At 51.6% G+C, this 16,560-nt stretch overlaps 1 protein-coding gene across 2 annotated transcripts; it reads right to left on the reverse strand.

The window, feature by feature from the left end:
* Positions 1–524: 524 nt before the first annotated feature.
* On the reverse strand, positions 525–12,458 carry MARVELD3 (MARVEL domain containing 3). 2 transcript variants are annotated; one of them, XM_084906749.1, is made up of 3 exons: positions 11,901–12,458; positions 10,017–10,150; positions 525–2,562 (listed from the first exon to the last, which is right to left on the reverse strand). In XM_084906749.1, the coding sequence occupies exons 1-3, from the start codon at positions 12,362–12,364 to the stop codon at positions 1,922–1,924; spliced, it is 1,239 nt and encodes a 412-aa protein (XP_084762875.1). In that variant the 5' UTR covers positions 12,365–12,458; the 3' UTR covers positions 525–1,921. The 2 variants fall into 2 exon arrangements, with proteins under 2 accessions (XP_084762875.1, XP_084762876.1); XM_084906750.1 differs by lacking the exon at positions 525–2,562 and adding an exon at positions 3,216–7,342.
* Positions 12,459–16,560: the final 4,102 nt, after the last annotated feature.

Consider the following 16,560-nt stretch of genomic DNA (forward strand, 5'->3'; position numbering starts at 1 on the left):
GTTATTTTGGTAGATGTTGAAACAGGATTATGTTTGCTATTTCTTTCTGTACAGATGTCAAAATTGCTGTTCCTAGAAATTTCTAAAAATATGGTTTGAATTTATCAATAGTTTGAACTTGTTTATAATGTGACCATAAGAAATTTGAAAAAAAGAAAGAAAGAAAAAAAAGCTATTGAAAAGCAAGAGGAAAATTAGGGGAAAAAGTAACACCTATACTTTATATAGCATACTAGAGGCCTGGTGTACAAAATTCGTGCACGGGGGGGGGGGGGCGGGGGGGGGAGGGGGTTGTCCCTCAGCCCAGCCTGCACCCTCTCCAATCTGAGACCCCTTGAGGGATGTCTGACTGCCTGCCAGCTTGATCACCCCCTAACCACTCCCCTGCCAGCCTGATCGACACCTAACTGCTCCCCTGCCGGCTTGGTTGCCACTAACTGTCCTCCCCTACAGGCCTGGTCACCCCCAACTGCCCTCCCCTGCAGGCCTGGTTGCCCTCAACTGCCCTTCCCTGTAGGCCTGGTCCCTCCCAACTGCCCTTCTCTGCTGGCCATCTTTGTGTTGGAGTGATGGTCAATTTGCATATTACCTCTTTATTATATAGGATATATTTGCAGTTGTATCTGACATGAGCTGAAAATCCGAGACATAAAGTATAAGAACAGCTATAAAACTTTAGGTTAAAATTATTGAACGGACTTTATTTTTAAGATTCAGTGTTCATGATCTGTTATACTATGAAAACAGTTTAGGGTCATGGGAGGTTATAATCTACCTTGGAAGATCTATCTACTCTGAGACACTGTCAGGGAAAGCAGCAATGGAGAGGCCTCACATAACCCTTTATAGTCTAGTAAAATTAACTACTTGATCTTTGAAATAGTTAAATAACACGTTTAAGAAGTTTATGACTTTTTAAAAAATGTTTTTACTGATTTCAGAGAGAGGAATGGAGAGGGATAGAAACATCAATGATAAGAATCATCACTTGGCTGCTTCCTGCACAACCCCTCTTGGGAATGGAGCCCTCAACCCCAGGCATGTGCTCTGCCCAGGAATTGAGCCTTGACCTCCTGAGCCCATAGGTCTGTGCTCAACCACCGAGTTATCCTGGCTGGGCGAGAAGCGTAGGATATTTTATTTCTCACTATATGAGCCTCATATATCAGAAAGATATTCAGGAAGGCTGAATTCCAGGTGAATGACTTGCAACAAAAAGAAACTAACTTGGAATGCTGGCAAGAAACCCCAAGACATTTTCTCTCAGCTCTAATACAGGAATCTCAAGGAGGAGCATGCATGCTAAAAGCATCTCTCTTCATGTGTCAGACACCCAGCGCCCATCCTGCTACTTGGGATCCAGGCAGTCGGTACCCAGCCCTGGGGGCAGTACAGCTTCCCTCTACGAGAGGGTGGGAATGACTCGTTTAGAATCCAGTCACACAGCTGCTTTAAAAGCTTTCTCCTGGGACCAAGTAGGAGGCGGTAAGGCATGTTTCTTTCGGTGAATTTCAGTAGTTGAGACAGGTAAGATATTTCTACTATCATGCCGGGCCCGCCACCCCTGATGTGTAGTTCTCAACTTTCAGAATCTCTCTGGCTATTTAGCCGCCATCATCACCTTACCATTTGGTGACGGGGGAGCCAGACCATAAGTGCATATCCAAACCTCTGATGTTCTTTGTAGCAAAGGTGGGGGACATTTATTTTCCCCAAGCTTTGAGCTTGAAAAGCTCCCTGACAGAAAAATGAGATGGCCCTCTAGCTTTGCACCTAGCTTTGTATAAAGAGTGCCAAAGCGAGCGTTTATAGACTCCTGTCTGTGAAGACACCGGTGGCCAACCGCGTGGTGTTCAAGGGACTCCTCTTCCTGAGCGGAGCCAGGGAGGCGGGCTGGCGCTCAGGTTCCGAGAGGAAGGCCTCAGAGTGTCCCGGACCACAGGTACTCCGGCCCCTCGCTGTAGTTCCTGTGCTGCTCCTGGCTGTCTCTGTAGACGAGCTTCTGCTCCCGGTAGCTCCGGAGGGCCAGCACCACGCTGACTCCGTACATGATCACCAGGAGACAAGCGAAGGTGGCGGCTGCCCCGTCCGTGCCCGCCAGCTGGCAGTTCATCCAGGTGAGGCCCTTGCGGGCGTAGAGCCTCTCTCTCCTCTTGCACGTGTCCGTGGCGTTGATCCGCAGGGCCACGTGGAGGAAGACGCCGATGCCCGCGCAGTAGCCCAGGGCGGCCAGGAGGCTGAAGGCGGCCTCCAGGACGAGCCACCTCCTTGGCAGTTTGGCGAGACTCTTGGCCCCTTGGAGTAACACCCCCATGGTGAGGACGCCCAGCCCCAGGGCCACCGCCACGCCGCCGTAGATGAGGGGCGCCCGGAGGACGGTGTACTGCTGGTCCAGCTGCCGGACCTGCTCCAGCTCCGTGCCCTCAAACGGGGAGTAGTAGTTGTTGCCGAAGCCGCCGCCGCTGGCGAAGCTGGCGCTGAACCCAGCCAGGACGAAGTAGGACGCCACGATGCACATGAGAACCATCCCGTTCAGGAGCACCTCCACTATCTGCACCACACCTGGGGGGAGAGAGGCGGGATTTAACACGGACGTCACGCACCCAGGAAACCTCTCTAGGTCAGGCCAGAGACTTGACTTGAAGGACATGGTCAGGGGCAACATGAACAGTCTTGGATTGTGTTTCCAACATTCATATGTTTGAAAGAGCAAAGTGGCACTCTGGAAAAACTTTTGGCAGCTTACCAAAAAAACAAAGAAAACCTACACTTACCATGTGACCCTGGAACTCTACTCCTGGGTTCTTACCCTAAAGAAATGAAAACAGGTGTACACAAAGCCCAGGTACAGGGATGTTCACAGTAGCTTTATTTGTAATAGCCAAATATCAGAAACAATCCAATGCCCTTCAATGGGCGAATGGTTCAACAATCTGACACACCCTTACCGAGGAATAATCCACAATAAAAAGAAACAAACTGTTCACAAGGCAACAAGGTGGATGGGTCTCAAGAGAATTATGACGAGCTGGGGGGGGGGTGGAAGGTGGGGGGAAGCCAGTCTCAAAAGGCTACATACTGCATGACTCCATTTATGTGACAGTCTCAACATGACGAAATGATAGAGATGGAGAACAACACCGCTGTGGTGGTTGGGGCATAGGGACGAGTGGGAGTGGGGAGGGGGACAGGGAGGCGTGTGACTATTAGGGGGGAACACAGGGGATGATGGGACATTCTATACTTGATTATGATGGTGGTCACACGAGTCTATACGTGATAAAACTGCAGGGGACTACACACAAAGACACGAGTGCGTGTAAAACGGGTGACCTCTAAGCTTTGTAGAGCTGTGATATTATGCTATAGTTATGCAAGATGTTTCCGTTGGAGGAAACTGGGAGTAGGGTACATAGGATCTCTACTATTTTTTGCAATTTTGTTTTGTTAATCTCACTGGAGGATATTTTCTCTATTGGTTTTCAGACAGAGTGGAGGGGGAGAGAGAGAGAAATATCGATGTGAGACAGACCGAGAAAAGTCACTTGTGTCCCTGTCACCTCTGTTCTCTTCCCCAGGCCACCTTCACGATTTTCTAATACAACTCACAGCGTTCCCTCGTGCAAATAAAAACACACTCAGATCAGCCTTCCACCCCTCTTTCCAGGCTTTCACGAGGAAGCACACCCCATCTACTGCTCTGCATCCCGCTGTTTTCATTTATTCTTCCCAGAGATGTTTTCTGGCCAGCTCCCACAGAGTCCTCTTTGTATGGCCTCCAACCCCACTGGGTGGATATAGCAGTCTATTCAGGGTCCTACTGATGGCCACTGAGGCCGTTTCCTTGGGGGCTTCTTGCAAGTTTAAGGAACCTACACATGCCAGGAGACAGCAGGTGCCAGCGGGTGATAGGAGATGAATGTCTACGTGTCAGAGGTCAGCCCTCATGTGACTTCTTCCCGCAGGCAGAAGGTCTCCTGCCATTCTCTCAGGGTTCAGACAGCGAACTAAGAGAAAAGCATGTGACCCTGGAGTGGTCCGCCTGTGACCTTGGCCCGAGTCACCGTCTAGTAGCCTCGGACACTTCACCTCAACAATGCAGATAACGCCTGCCTGCCCTCCCACGTGAAAGCAAGTCCATGAAAATACTCGGAAAATCATGAAACGTTCTGCACATGGGTGGTGATGCGCCTCAGGAACGTTTGTGAAGCGGAAGGGGCTTAGAGACTTAGGAACAGGAAAATGTATGAGAAGCGTGGCTTCTCGGAAGTCAGGAACACCCTCTGATCCGCCGGGCGTACCACGCCGTTTCTGAACCACGTGGCCACAGACCAGTATCTCTGTCTAACGTGCATAGGCAACAGCTCCCGGGCTTGCTGATCCTATCTCCTGCGGGGCCTGCGCGGATCCCTAGGGGGCTCACGGGACACAGCAGCCAAGGGCCCCGACAGTTAGAGCGGACGGGTCCTTTCCCATTACACAGTGTTTTTTCAAAGTATCGTACTTTAAAAAAGATATTAGCTTGTAAGAACATGTACTAAATGACTTCAAAAGGCAATGGGTGTGTTTAATTTTAAAGCGTGCCTTAAAACATTTGTGTAAAAACGTTTTTTGTACTCGTTCAATACAAACCTCTCTGGCCACTGGGTAAAGCCAGCAATTAAACTACTGGTCCGCAATGTGTTAAGAAGCTACATTCCTCCGATTTAAATCTGAGAATAACATCAGGCCAGCGCTGCCCACTCTCCACCCCGACACTGAAGCTACTGGCCACGCTCCCTCCAGCGGAGCCTGTGAACCGACCCAGACATCAACCTAATTCCCGGGGAGCGTGAGTCCCCCTCCCCTGTTCTCTGCCTTGGTTTTCCTTCTGTATACATGGCAGTATCTCATCCACCGTGGAGAAACAGGACCACTGCCCTACACCAAGATATGGACACCTGCATGTTCCCTTCTGGGATAGATGCTGTTCAAACAGTGGACTCGTGACCTATGCAGCAAACACCTTCGAGGCTGGAACGGAACAAATGTACATCTCGTCAACCAACCCACGGACGGCAACCATCTGCTGAAGGCCTCTGGCCACTGACTATTGTCACAGCACCAGCCAGACGACCTGGCTTAGCTACAGGATCAAACAGGCCCAGGGATTCCCAGTGCTGTCAGTGCAGAGTCACAGACGCCAGGAGGAAACGGGTGAGCAGAGCTGGCAGTTGTCTCTGGTGAGACGGAGCACATTGCTAGGACGGCGGAGGGTTCTGTAAAGGGAAGTGGAGACTCCGAACATGAGGTTTTTATGGTAAGCAGTGGCTTCCTCACTGAGGCTGCCTTGTGGCTGATCAATTAATACTCTGCCTAATTACACTGAGTGGCCAGATTATTATGATCGCTGAACGCATAATAATTTGGCCACTAGGTGTATAGATAATAAAAGGCTAATATGCAAATTGTTCCCTTGACCGGGAGTTTGACCAGAAGGTAGGCCGGCCAACCTCCCATGTCCCCTCCCCCTGTCCAGGCTGGCCGGACCCCACCCATGCACGAATTCATGCACCAGGCCTCATATATAAAATCTGGCCACTAAGTGTATACACCCACTTCTGCCTTTGCACTGCAAATGTGAACACACTGAGGAGAGCAGGTCAAGTATTTATCTAAGCCATGTAGAAAATGGAAAAAAAAAGTTTAAATTTCCTTTTCTCCAGGAACAAATGTTGCTCATGCTGTCTTGTGTATTCTCCAATAAATTTTCTAATCACACACAAGCATATAGATATACTTATTTCCTTTTCTAAACCCAAATGGAACTCACCTCTTAAATATGATGTTGCATATATTTAAGGGAATATTATAAGTGTATTTATAAAGAGAACCATCACCTCTAAATTTAAAATTTCTTTGGATTTTTTTTATTAGATTCAAATAAAGCAAATGACATATTCAGTTGCACCAAGAATATATTGTCATGTTCTAGAAGTCATCATTTAACATGTACTAAGAACCCAGGAGGTCGCCTGGCCGTAAGTAGCAGTCTTCTTTTGAGGAAAAGTTTACATTCTTTAATTCTGCATGGATCCTGAATTCCAGATGCCGGGTCCTAGTCCCCGGACAATGGCACATTTGTAAGAGGTACAAAACACGTATTGAGCTTTCAGAGCCGCGGTAAGGGGCTTTGGAGAATAGCTTCTTTGCAGCGAATTAATCTGATTCCTGCTTCCTCAGCCCACGCCTACCTCCAACTTAAACTTCACAGGAGCCTCCTAGCAATCCCAGCCCCGCACCCGGAGCGTGAAGGGAGTGAAGTCTGTGGAGTTCAGTGTGGAAAACACGGGGGCTGGTCTGCTGAAGACAGCCATGCCTGGACACGTTCAGGCGGACGTGTCTTGTGTCTGTGCGGCCTCTCTTGAACGCTGAGGATAAGATTCTTCAGATTCACCCGTTACCTCCCTTTATTTCATCAAGAAGTGCACGTCGTCGCTGCAGCCCATGCCTTTCTTGGGGACGGGGTCTCGGGCTCCGGGTTTTGTTTGAAAAAGAATTTTGGTTAGTCCCTCACCGGCGGAGGACTGAACCAGGCTTAGGAGGTCGGAGAACAACCCGAGCTGCGCCCAGCATGCCGGACTCGGCCCGCTCCTTTTCCAGCCTTGGCAAGTTCTGCAGCACAGTCCCGGGAAGACCACGGTTCAGAAGGACTCGCTTGCCCTTACATCCGGCAGAACGTCTGTAAAAGCCTAAAACCCTAACATCTCTGCAGGCTTCTCCTTGAGCCTCCTGACCTTGCGGTAACCCCGGAAGGCCAGCACGGCCCCCGCGGCGAAGGCCCCGACGCCCAGGGCGGCGAAGATGCCCGCGCCCACGTCTCCCCCGTGGAAGCTGCAGCTGAAGCCGCGGTAGCCTTTGCTCTCGTACAGCGCCTCCCGCTCCCGGCACACGGGAGAGGCGTAGGCTGCCGACAGCGCCTGGAAGTAAAAGTACAGGGCGGGCACGTACGCCCCGGCGAGGAGCACGTCCAGTGAGCCTTCGAGCAGCAGCCACGGCGGGAAATGCCACGGGACCCGCAGGACGCCCAGGGCGACGAGGAGGCAGCAGAAGGCCATGAGGGCTCCGCCGTAGGCCATGGCCGCCCTGACCGTGGGCAGCTTGAGCTGGTAGAACTGGATGTCCAGCTGCTGCGCTCTCTCCCCGTCAGCACCATCGAAACCGCTGTAAGCCCCGCCGAACTGGTAATAGTAAATGCCCCCCAGGCTGGCGATGCCCGTGTAGCCCCCCGTGGAGCTGTAAGACACAGAGCTGCAGGCCAGGATCAGCAAGTTCAGGAGAACCTCCAGCATTTGGCAGCAGGCTGCAAGAGAAGGGCGCGTTACCATTCTGAGGTGCGGTCCTGCCCGCGGAGATGCCCACTGTGAGGCTGCCTTCCCTGGGGCAGCGCCAGCCATAGCTGGCTTTTCATTTTATTTTTATTTTTTAAGATTTTATTTTTAGCTTTAGCTGGTTTGGTTCAGTGGATAGAGCATTGGCCTGCAGACTGAAGGGTCCAGGGTTACCATTATGATCAGGACACATGACCAGGTTGCAGCCTGATCCCCAGTAAGGGGCATGCAGGCTGCAACATGAGTCTCTCTCATCATTGAGTCTCTCTCATCATTGATGTTTCCTCTCTCTCTCTCTCTCTCTCTCTCTCTCTCTCTCTCTCTCTCTCTCCCTCCCTCTCACTCCCTCTCTCTCCCTCTCTTTCTCTCTGAAATCAATGAAAAAATATTAAAGAGATATATTTATTTTTTATAGAGAGAAAGGGAGAGGGAGGAACATGGATATGAGTGACACACCGATCAGCTCCCTCCTGCATGACCCCTACCAGGGATCGAGCCCGCAAGAGGGGCATGTATCCTGACAAGGAATCTAACCGGCAACACATTGGTGCCTGGGATGACGCCCAGCCAACTGAGCCACGCCGGCCAGGGCCACAGCTGGCTCTTTACTCTGCCCCCTGGAAGGCCTGAGCAGCCAAAGCTGCAGGAGATGGCAGCCGGGAACTGTGGTCTCCAGAGATACTTTGGACTGGAAAGAGGAACTCTCCAGGAGGGCAAAGCAGCCTGCCCCAGGGGGGGCGGACGATGGGGGAGAAAGGAAGGCAAGAACTGGCTCTGCACGGCCCTTCCCTGCCAGAAGGACGGAAACGGGCTCAGGACAAAGCAAGGTGTAAAGGAAGCGAGTCCTTCTGAACCGTGGTCTTCCCGGGACCGTGCTGCGGGACCTGCCAAGGCTTGACAAGGAACGGGCCAACCCTGGCATGCTGGGCGCGGCTCGGGCCGCACGGGCTGCGGTTCTCTGACGTCCTAAGCCTGGTTCAGTCCTCCATTAGTGAGGGACTAACCAGAATTCTTTTTAAAACAAAAACTGGAGCCCGGAAGCTCGGGTGTGTGTGTGTGTGTGTGTGTGTGTGTGTGTGTGTGCACAGCTGCCCCCCACTTCTGCCACTTTGCTGGAGGAAGGAGGGCATGATTTTGTCAACAAGGAAAAGAAATCATAAAAGATGGACGCTAAGACGGGTGACCTTCCTCCAGGCATGCATTTCCTGCTCGAGATCCGTTCCTGGTGTTCAGTGGCTGGTTCTCCCAACACAACACCGTACTGTGTACACTTCTTACGGGCCTCTGCGTGCACCGAGACCTTTATAAGCCCTCATTTGTGAGCTCCTGGTTGGTGAGTCATCCTTTCACTCTCCTGACTCAGAAACCCAACCTCTCTAGGCCCAAAGCCAAACAGCCAGAAGCAATCAAAGGTAGTAAATCAGGGTGTGCTCTGGTCAGGAGCCTTACGCTCTGCCCTCTCCTCTTGGTAAGTCAACCGCAGAAGAAAACACAGCTCTACAGAGAAACCTGTTCGCCAGCCTGGCTTACTGCTGTTATTTATATCACCCAGGAAAGAAAGAAGGCCCAGCAAGGAGACCATTTCAGGCCTTCTGCGCCAGGCTCTAAGTTCCCGTTCCAGCTCTTCCGCTTAACAGCTGTGTGACTCGTACTGGCTCTCTCCGAGCCTCTGCAGAGAGAATTGTTGTTGAGAGAATGGAAAGCAAGGAGGTTGTGCCAACGTGTGTAAACTGCAGCGAGGGTTCTTGTTCTAGGATTGCCCAGAGCTCCTCTGGGAAAGTTCCGTCTAGTCCTATAATCATGTATATATCCTTGTAATAACCCTAAAATACATTTTCAGGTGTAAGTTCCATGACTCCTCTCCCTCAGGCTGAGAAATTGCACTCCCCCCCCCCCCCCCAAATTTACTCATCCGCAGCCCAGGAGAATGCCTCAGCCAGTCATGTGAGCCATCAGGGATCACCCTGACAAACCAGATTTCCTTCTTTGCTGGCAAGGCCAGGACGCCGCGGGCATGGGAACTCTGGGAAACCACATGCAGCTGGCACACGATATTAATTAACTGTTCCTTCAGACTCTGGGTGCTAATAAGTGTGTTTTTTGTTTATTTTTATGGAACAGAATAGAAATTACTCATGCACTTAGTGTATTGTTTCTCGGTGTGTGTGTGTGTGTGTGTGTGTGTGTGTGTGTGTGTTTACCTGGTCTGAATGTAAAAATAACGTTTCTTACTGTGAGTCTCAGCCAAGTGTAAAGCCACGATGGAGTTTGGGCATCAGCTCTCTGATGAGCTGCAACCCAGCTGCTCCCTGCAGGTGACTGCTCTACCTCAGCTCCCTGACAGCTGGCAGCTCAGAGCTGGTTCTGCCCGGAGACCCTGCCGTTCACCTGAAGCTTAAAAACTGCAGATATGGCCTCAGCAGACCCCCGGGGAGCCTCTGAGGAGAGGCTGGGGAAGTCGAGCTGCACCTTTCAGGATTTCTACTGTGGTTGTTGTTTTTTTTTTAGAAAACGAGAACCTCATGCAGGAATGGGAACGAAAAATGCTAGGAACCCAATTCGGCTTGAACTTCTGCGGTACCAGGCCGGACCCTTCTGGAACCACCCGCGACAGTGAACGGCCAGCCTGCCTCCCCGAGGGCTCACCTCTCCCCGTGCACAAGTATTTGCATTTGTGGCAGTCCAGGAGTCCTTCAGCCTCTGACTGGTAGTATTCCACGTTCTCCAGTGCAGGCCTCGGGTTCGAGGGCAGATACAGCCCCGAAGTGGGTTCACTGTAACTAAAAACATACACGGCCATTAGGGGTGTGTGTGTGTGTGTGTGTGTGTGTGTGTGTGTGTGTGTCTCGATTTCAATAGCTTGTTCAGTATTAAAACTCCGGACACCTCAGGCTGGGCCCAGACATCAAACCACGAGCAGCACAGAAACAAAATCTGCCCGAGTATTTCAACACTGCAGGGAATTCTCTGGTTCAGGGACCCCAGTGGGCATCCACTCTGCTCATTAACACCCCCCCCCCCCTATTCCTTATCCCTGGATGTCCTCTGCTAACGACCTCCAGCCTTCGATGCTGGTTGGTCAGCCTGGGGCCGCCTTCCCAAGCTTCTCAGTCCATTAAAGACCAGGCCACTTCAACACTAGCTTGGCCTTCCCAAGACTCTGATGCCCGGGCTGGGGATAGGACTCTGATGTATAAGGCAGGCGGAAGCATAGCTCTGTCAGTTCCCAAGTCATACAGTTGCAATCAGAGAAATTTATCAGGAAACAATAGCCGGTGCCTGGGACTCTATCTGGGCACACCTTGTGTCATTGTTCCGCTAGTTGGTTTTAGATAACGTCCTGCGACCTCGGGATAGCAGCTTTCCCGCTATGTGAACACAACAGGTGGAGGGACGAGGCCTAACCCCACGAGCCCCACAAGCAGAGAGGAGCCTGGTGTCAAAAACCCAGAAGGAGGTCAACACTGCAGGTCCTGTGTGCTTCCCTGTTGGACTGGCAGGCACCCTGGGCATCGGTGGGTTTGCATGGGATGTGCTGGGGTCTAGGACCTCCTCCTGTCCTCCCTCCCGTTCCCGCCCTCTCCCAGCTCCCAGGCTCCCAGCACCGTGGTCCGCAAACTGTGGCTCACGAGCCGCATGCTGCTCTTTGGCCCTTTGAGTGTAGCTCTTCCACAAAATACCACAGCCTGGGCCAGTCTATTTTGAAGAAGTGGTGTTAGAAGAAGTTTAAGTTTAAAAAAAACTTGGCTCTCAAAAGAAATGCCAATCGTTCTACTGTTGATATCTGGCTCAGTTGACTAATGTGTTTGCCGACCACTGGACTAGCACACATCACCCTGCTTTCAGCTCACGGGGTCGATGGCAACTTGGTGTTCTACCAGGCAGGGGCGGCAAAAGTTTGCTCAGACAAAAGGGAGGTGTCTGAAACAATCATGGCATCTGAAGGAGGCTGCCCAGGAAGACCTCACGGACAAAGGGGTGGGTTGGGGTGTGTGTGTGGGGGGGGTAAGAAATCTTTGCCCTTCAATGGGCAGTTTTTGGTAGATTTCCTTCTTTGGTTAAAAGTGTAGTTTCCTCCAGCTATGTTTTTGAAATACGTATATCCCTGGAAGGGATCACACATTAAACTAGTAACCAGCATTGGGCTGACTTTATTAGGTCCTGGCCTCCAGGAAAGGGGGACTTTTGGGAAGGCTGGTTCTGGAACACAGGAAAAGGGTGTGAAACCCTAAGAATGTGACTAGGTGGTGGGGGTTCAAGGGGGACCTTCAGGTTAACTCCAGCTACCTCACCTCCTCCTCACCCCTTCCCTTTCCTGCCCTGAGGTTGTCTCTTAACCTGGTCCCCCGGCTCCGCCTCTGCTAACAGGCGTGGCCTCTGCTCTATTAATCGGGTTCAAGTCAAGAAGTGGGGGCTCCGTAAGGTTCTCCTTCCAGCCCAGGTCACCCCAAAGAGCGCCACTCTTTAGACCGGCTTCAGGCCGGCGGGGACCCCGGCGCGGGTCTCGGGGGCCCCCGGGCCCCAACTCACCTTTCTAGTCCGCGGCGCCCGGAGCCCTCCTTCCTGTAGGGCGGCGACTCCGGGGTTTCCCAGGGCGCGGGCCAGGGGGGCGGGGCCGCGTCCCAGGTGGGCCTCCCGGCTCCGTTCCGCGTCCGGCTCTGGCGGGGTTTCTCCAAAACTCTTTGCTCCCCATGGCGGTAGTCCCCGGCCCTGCGTCTGTCCTGGTGGGGATCCCGGTCCCGGTGCCGGTCCCGGTCTCGGTCCCGGTCCCGGTCCCGGTCCCGCTCCCGCTCCCGCTCTCGGTCCCGCTCCCGGTCCCGCTCCCTCCGCTCGCCGCCCCTCTTCTCCCGGCGCCGGTCCCCCGCTCCGTCCCGCGGCCGCTCGGGGTGCCGGTCCTGCTGTCGTTCGGGGCGCCGGTCTCGGTCCGGGCGCGGGGGCCTGTTTGGGTCTCTCGGCCGCGTCCTGGGCTCGCGAGTCCCCGACGGATCTTCCATCGCGTCCCGCCCCGGAACGACCCGAGAGCGACAACCGGCACAGGTTCCCCGGCAGGTGGCCGGGGCGGGGCTTGGCGGGAGGGCGGGGCGCAGGGCGCGACGGGCGGGGCCTGACTGGAGGGCAGGGCCTGACTGGAGGGCGGGGCCTGACTGGAGGGCGGGGCCTGACTGGAAGGCGGGGCCTGACTGGAGGGCGGGGCTGACTGGAGGGCGGGGCCTGACTGGAGGGCGGGGCCTGACTGGAGGGCGGGGCTTGGAGGGAGGGCGGGCGCTCACCTGCACGCACACGCCCCGACCGCGCCGCGGACCCGGAGGGCGGCCCCTGCGCGCGCCGCCGGCAGGAGGCGCTGCTGGGCGCGGCCGGGCGCCCGCCGCAGAGTGCTGGCTGGAAACCTGAGGACCTCTCCGCCGGACACCCCGGGAGCCGGCCACCGTCAGCCCCGAGGTACCCCTCCGGGAGCCCACCCGTGCGCGGCCTAGGGAGGGAGCTCTCTCTCCAGGCACCCGCCCCTCAGGCTCACTTCCCCAGACCGTGCCCACCGCTGGCTCACAAGCGCCCGCTGAGCCGCGCTCCCAGCCCTGAGCCAGCTGTGCCTCTCTCCCTCCTGCTCTCCTAGGACAGCTGTGCTGTAGGGGAGCTGAGGCCAGGCCATAGTAGTATATTGCAATAGCCCCTGACAAATGTTTTTTGTTTTTTAATATCTTATTGATTTTTCACAGAAATGAAGGGAGAGGGATAGAGAGTTAAAAACATCCACCAGCTGCCTCCTGCACACCCTCCACTGGGGATATGCCCGCAACCAAGGTACATGCCCTTGACCGGAATCGAACCCGGGACCCTTCAGTCTGCAGGCCAAGGCTCTATCCACTGAGCCAAACCGGTTTCAGCCTCCTGATAACTGTTTTAAAAATGACGAACCAGCCCTGGCTGGTTTGGCTCAGTGGATAGAGCTTCGGCCTGTGCACTGAAGGCTCCCACGTGTCGCCCTCATCGGCAAGGTCTAAGATGCCTGGCCTCTGTATCTACAATATATCCCAGCCCACAGGAAGGGGGAAAATGGGGGCCAGGAATGGTTCTCTCTATTCCTTTAAGAGGGAGACCCACAAGTTACAGACATAGTTTCTGCTCACAGTATGTTGGCCAGAAGGTAGTCACAGGACCATAGGTAACTGCATAGGAAGCTTGGGAGTGTAGCCATGTACCCAGCTAAAAACTGGAGGGGGGCTATGATAGGAGAGTGAGGGGGAGGGTGGACGGTGGGGGACAATCAGGAGTCTGTCACATGTTATCACCACACAGAACTTTCCTTTCCTGAAATCTTAAGCACCGCGTTTCCATGGTGTCAGTACTCCCTCCATGTCCAATTTCCAGTGACTAATGCTTTAACAACTGGCTCACAAAATTCCTGAAAAGTGAATAATTGGCTCTCAGTAGCTGGTGTGAGCTGGTTCCTGCACACCACTGCCTGCATTCCACTCACACCTGCTCTTTGACATCACTGGGACTCTGTGGGCCTTACGTTTTTGTTTTTGTCCCCTTTCTTATATATATATATATATATATATATATATATATATATATATATATATATATATATATAATTTTTTAAAACTTGATTTCATAGATGGAGAGATATATAGAAACATCAATGATAAGAGAGAATCATTGATCGGCTGCCTCCTTAACGCCCTCTACTGGTTCATAGGTCGATGCTCAACCGCTGAGCCACATTGGCCAGGCATAATATATGTAATAAAAAAAAAATCCTCACCAGAGGATATGTTTTCATTTATTCTAGAAAAAGGAAGGGAGGGAGGGAGGGAGGGAGGGAGAGAGAGAGAGAGAGAGAGAGAGAGAGAGAGAGAGAGAGAGGAAGAGAAACATTGGTCCATCTGCCTCCTCTATGTACCGTGACTGGACTATGAACCTGTGACCATTCAGTGCATTGGACGATGTGCTAACCAACTGAGCCACTGGCCATGGACTAATATTTGTAATTTTTAATAAGTCAATCTATGCAAGTACGGAAGGAGCAATTAAACAAATCAGTAAGGCAGTTGTGAGTTAGCCCAATGAAAATTGGATGGGTTTATTTAATTTTAGTTTCCGTTCTTTTACTTTAGTATTTGTGGATGAGGTTAGGAGCCAATGTCCTAGCCTCTCTTCTGCCTTAGTTAATAATATAATGTTTTTTTTGGCCCTGGCCGGTGTCGGTCAGTGGTTGGAGCATTGGCCAGTTCCTGGCCCAGTTGGGGTTCGTACAGGAGGAAACCAATCAATATGTCTCTCTCACATTGATGTTTCTCTCTCTCTTTCTCTTTGCCTTTCCCTCCCTTCCTTCCCCTCTCTCTAAAAACAAACAAAAATCAGTGAAAAAAATATCCTCAAGTGAAGATTAACAACAAAATAACTACATTTAAAAATTTTTTCTTTATTACTTAAGGTATCACACATTTGTCCTCAACCCCCATTCCAATACCCCATCCTCCTCCCACTTATGCCCCCACCCCCCTATTGTCCTTGACCACTGGTTAGGCTCATATGTGTGCACATAAGACCTTTGGTTGATCTCTCCCTTTTATCCCCACCCTCCCTCTGAGGTCTAACAGTCTGACCCATGGCTCCTTATCACTGGGTCTGTTCTTGTTCAAGAAGTCTATGTTGTTCACCATTTCCCCTTGATGCGTGAGATCATGTCCTACTGGAAATACACTTATAAGAATAAAAAATGAGACAAGCAATAATGGGTATGCTGAAAGGCATATGAATCCGTCTGCACTGAATTTCTTTCTGGGCCACCAGTTCTTTGGAGACCCAATTTCAATGTCAAACAGTTCCTTATGTGTGCATGTCAGCCATGATATTTCAGTTATGGATGGTGCCCAAATGGTGGTGATGCAGGTCCAACCCTCTCTGGAACTACATTTTTTTTTTTTTTTTTTTTTTTAATCGTTCCACTGTTTTTCCAGGAGCCCTTGGACAGACACGATGCATCTGTGGAAGGTCCCAGGGGCAGGAGCCCTTTCCTGAGGAAACGCCATTGTTCCCCCAACGCAAAGAGCACGCACCATGGCAGACGGCCCGCGTGGAGCAAAGGAAAATACCTGCCAAGCTGCATCCAAGCTCATTTTCCAAAACAGGTAAAAATCACGAACACATGCTAAAGATTTCCTTAAGCTCAAAAGTCCCTGAGAGAATCAGGCAGATGTTATACAACAGGTTCGGGAGAGAATCTTAAGGACAGGTGTGAAGCCACGGCCAGCCAGCGTGGCCTTGGGTTCAAAGGCTTGGAGAAAAAACTGCCGTGCAGATGGATACACAAGACAGGAAATATAAATTTGGAAATGATGGGGGAAGCCAGGGAACACTTAGCTGTAGTAGCCACCATTCCACCGAGTCTGGTTCGCATCTGCTTTTATTTACTAGAATGCACTATTATTGCCTTTTAGGAATGCAAACAGACATATCAATGGTCAGGTACACAGTAAGATTATCAGGTTGGGGGAGTTTGCTCTAGGCCATTGAGTCAGCAGGAGGTAATAAAATGCAAATATTCACCCTGTGAATATTCAAAGAGCCCAATTCAGCCTTCTGATGAGACTTCTCTCGCATTGATGTTAATTACCGTGGATCTTGGTTCTCAGCAGACAGGCCCGTTGTAGATCAGGAATGATGAGATGAAGGCAAAACTGATTTATCCCCAAGGGGGAAAGCAGCATCAGTTGAACCTCTACCCGACAGGATCAGCTCTGCATGTGGATGTTGTCAGCCATCCCTATCAGGGAAGGGGTCCTTCAGGTGTGTGGATCAAACAAGAACTTTTTTTTTTTTTTTTTTTTTTGCATCGCTCTTAATTATCTATAATTTACAGAGTTGTAAAATAGCATAGTTTTCTACTAAAAGCCCAAATGGAAAGACGTTGCCTTTGCTTAAGATGGCAAAGTGGGATTCTACATGGTCTCAGAGACTTTGGGGCTTGGGGAAAGGTAGCCAGAGAGTAACCCCGAGGAGAAATGATACCCACTTGTGGGTCGGACCTGGCAGGCTTGGAATGGAGTTTGGGAATCTGTGTTTTTCAGTAGTTCCGTGAGGCACCCCGTTTGAGAACCAGTCTGTTAATATAAGTACCATTCAATTTTCCCTCCTAAAGGCGAGCCCAATGCAGGAATAATCTAAATGCTTAGTTAAGTATTTT

The sequence above is a fragment of the Pipistrellus hanaki genome (assembly GCF_964339955.1).
Source record: "Pipistrellus hanaki genome assembly, chromosome: 15".
Lineage (NCBI taxonomy): Eukaryota > Metazoa > Chordata > Mammalia > Chiroptera > Vespertilionidae > Pipistrellus > Pipistrellus hanaki.

Excerpts from the sequence above, each read along its gene's own strand:
- MARVELD3 (XM_084906749.1), bottom strand. The coding sequence starts at position 12,364 with ATGGAAGATCCGTCGGGGACTCGCGAGCCCAGGACGCGGCCGAGAGAC. Across the intron at positions 10,151-11,900 it reads GGGCGCCGCGGACTAGAAAG|TTACAGTGAACCCACTTCGG; the intron begins GTGAGTTGGGGC and ends GTATGTTTTTAG. Across the intron at positions 2,563-10,016 it reads ATACTTGTGCACGGGGAGAG|GTGTGGTGCAGATAGTGGAG; the intron begins GTGAGCCCTCGG and ends CTCTCCCCCCAG.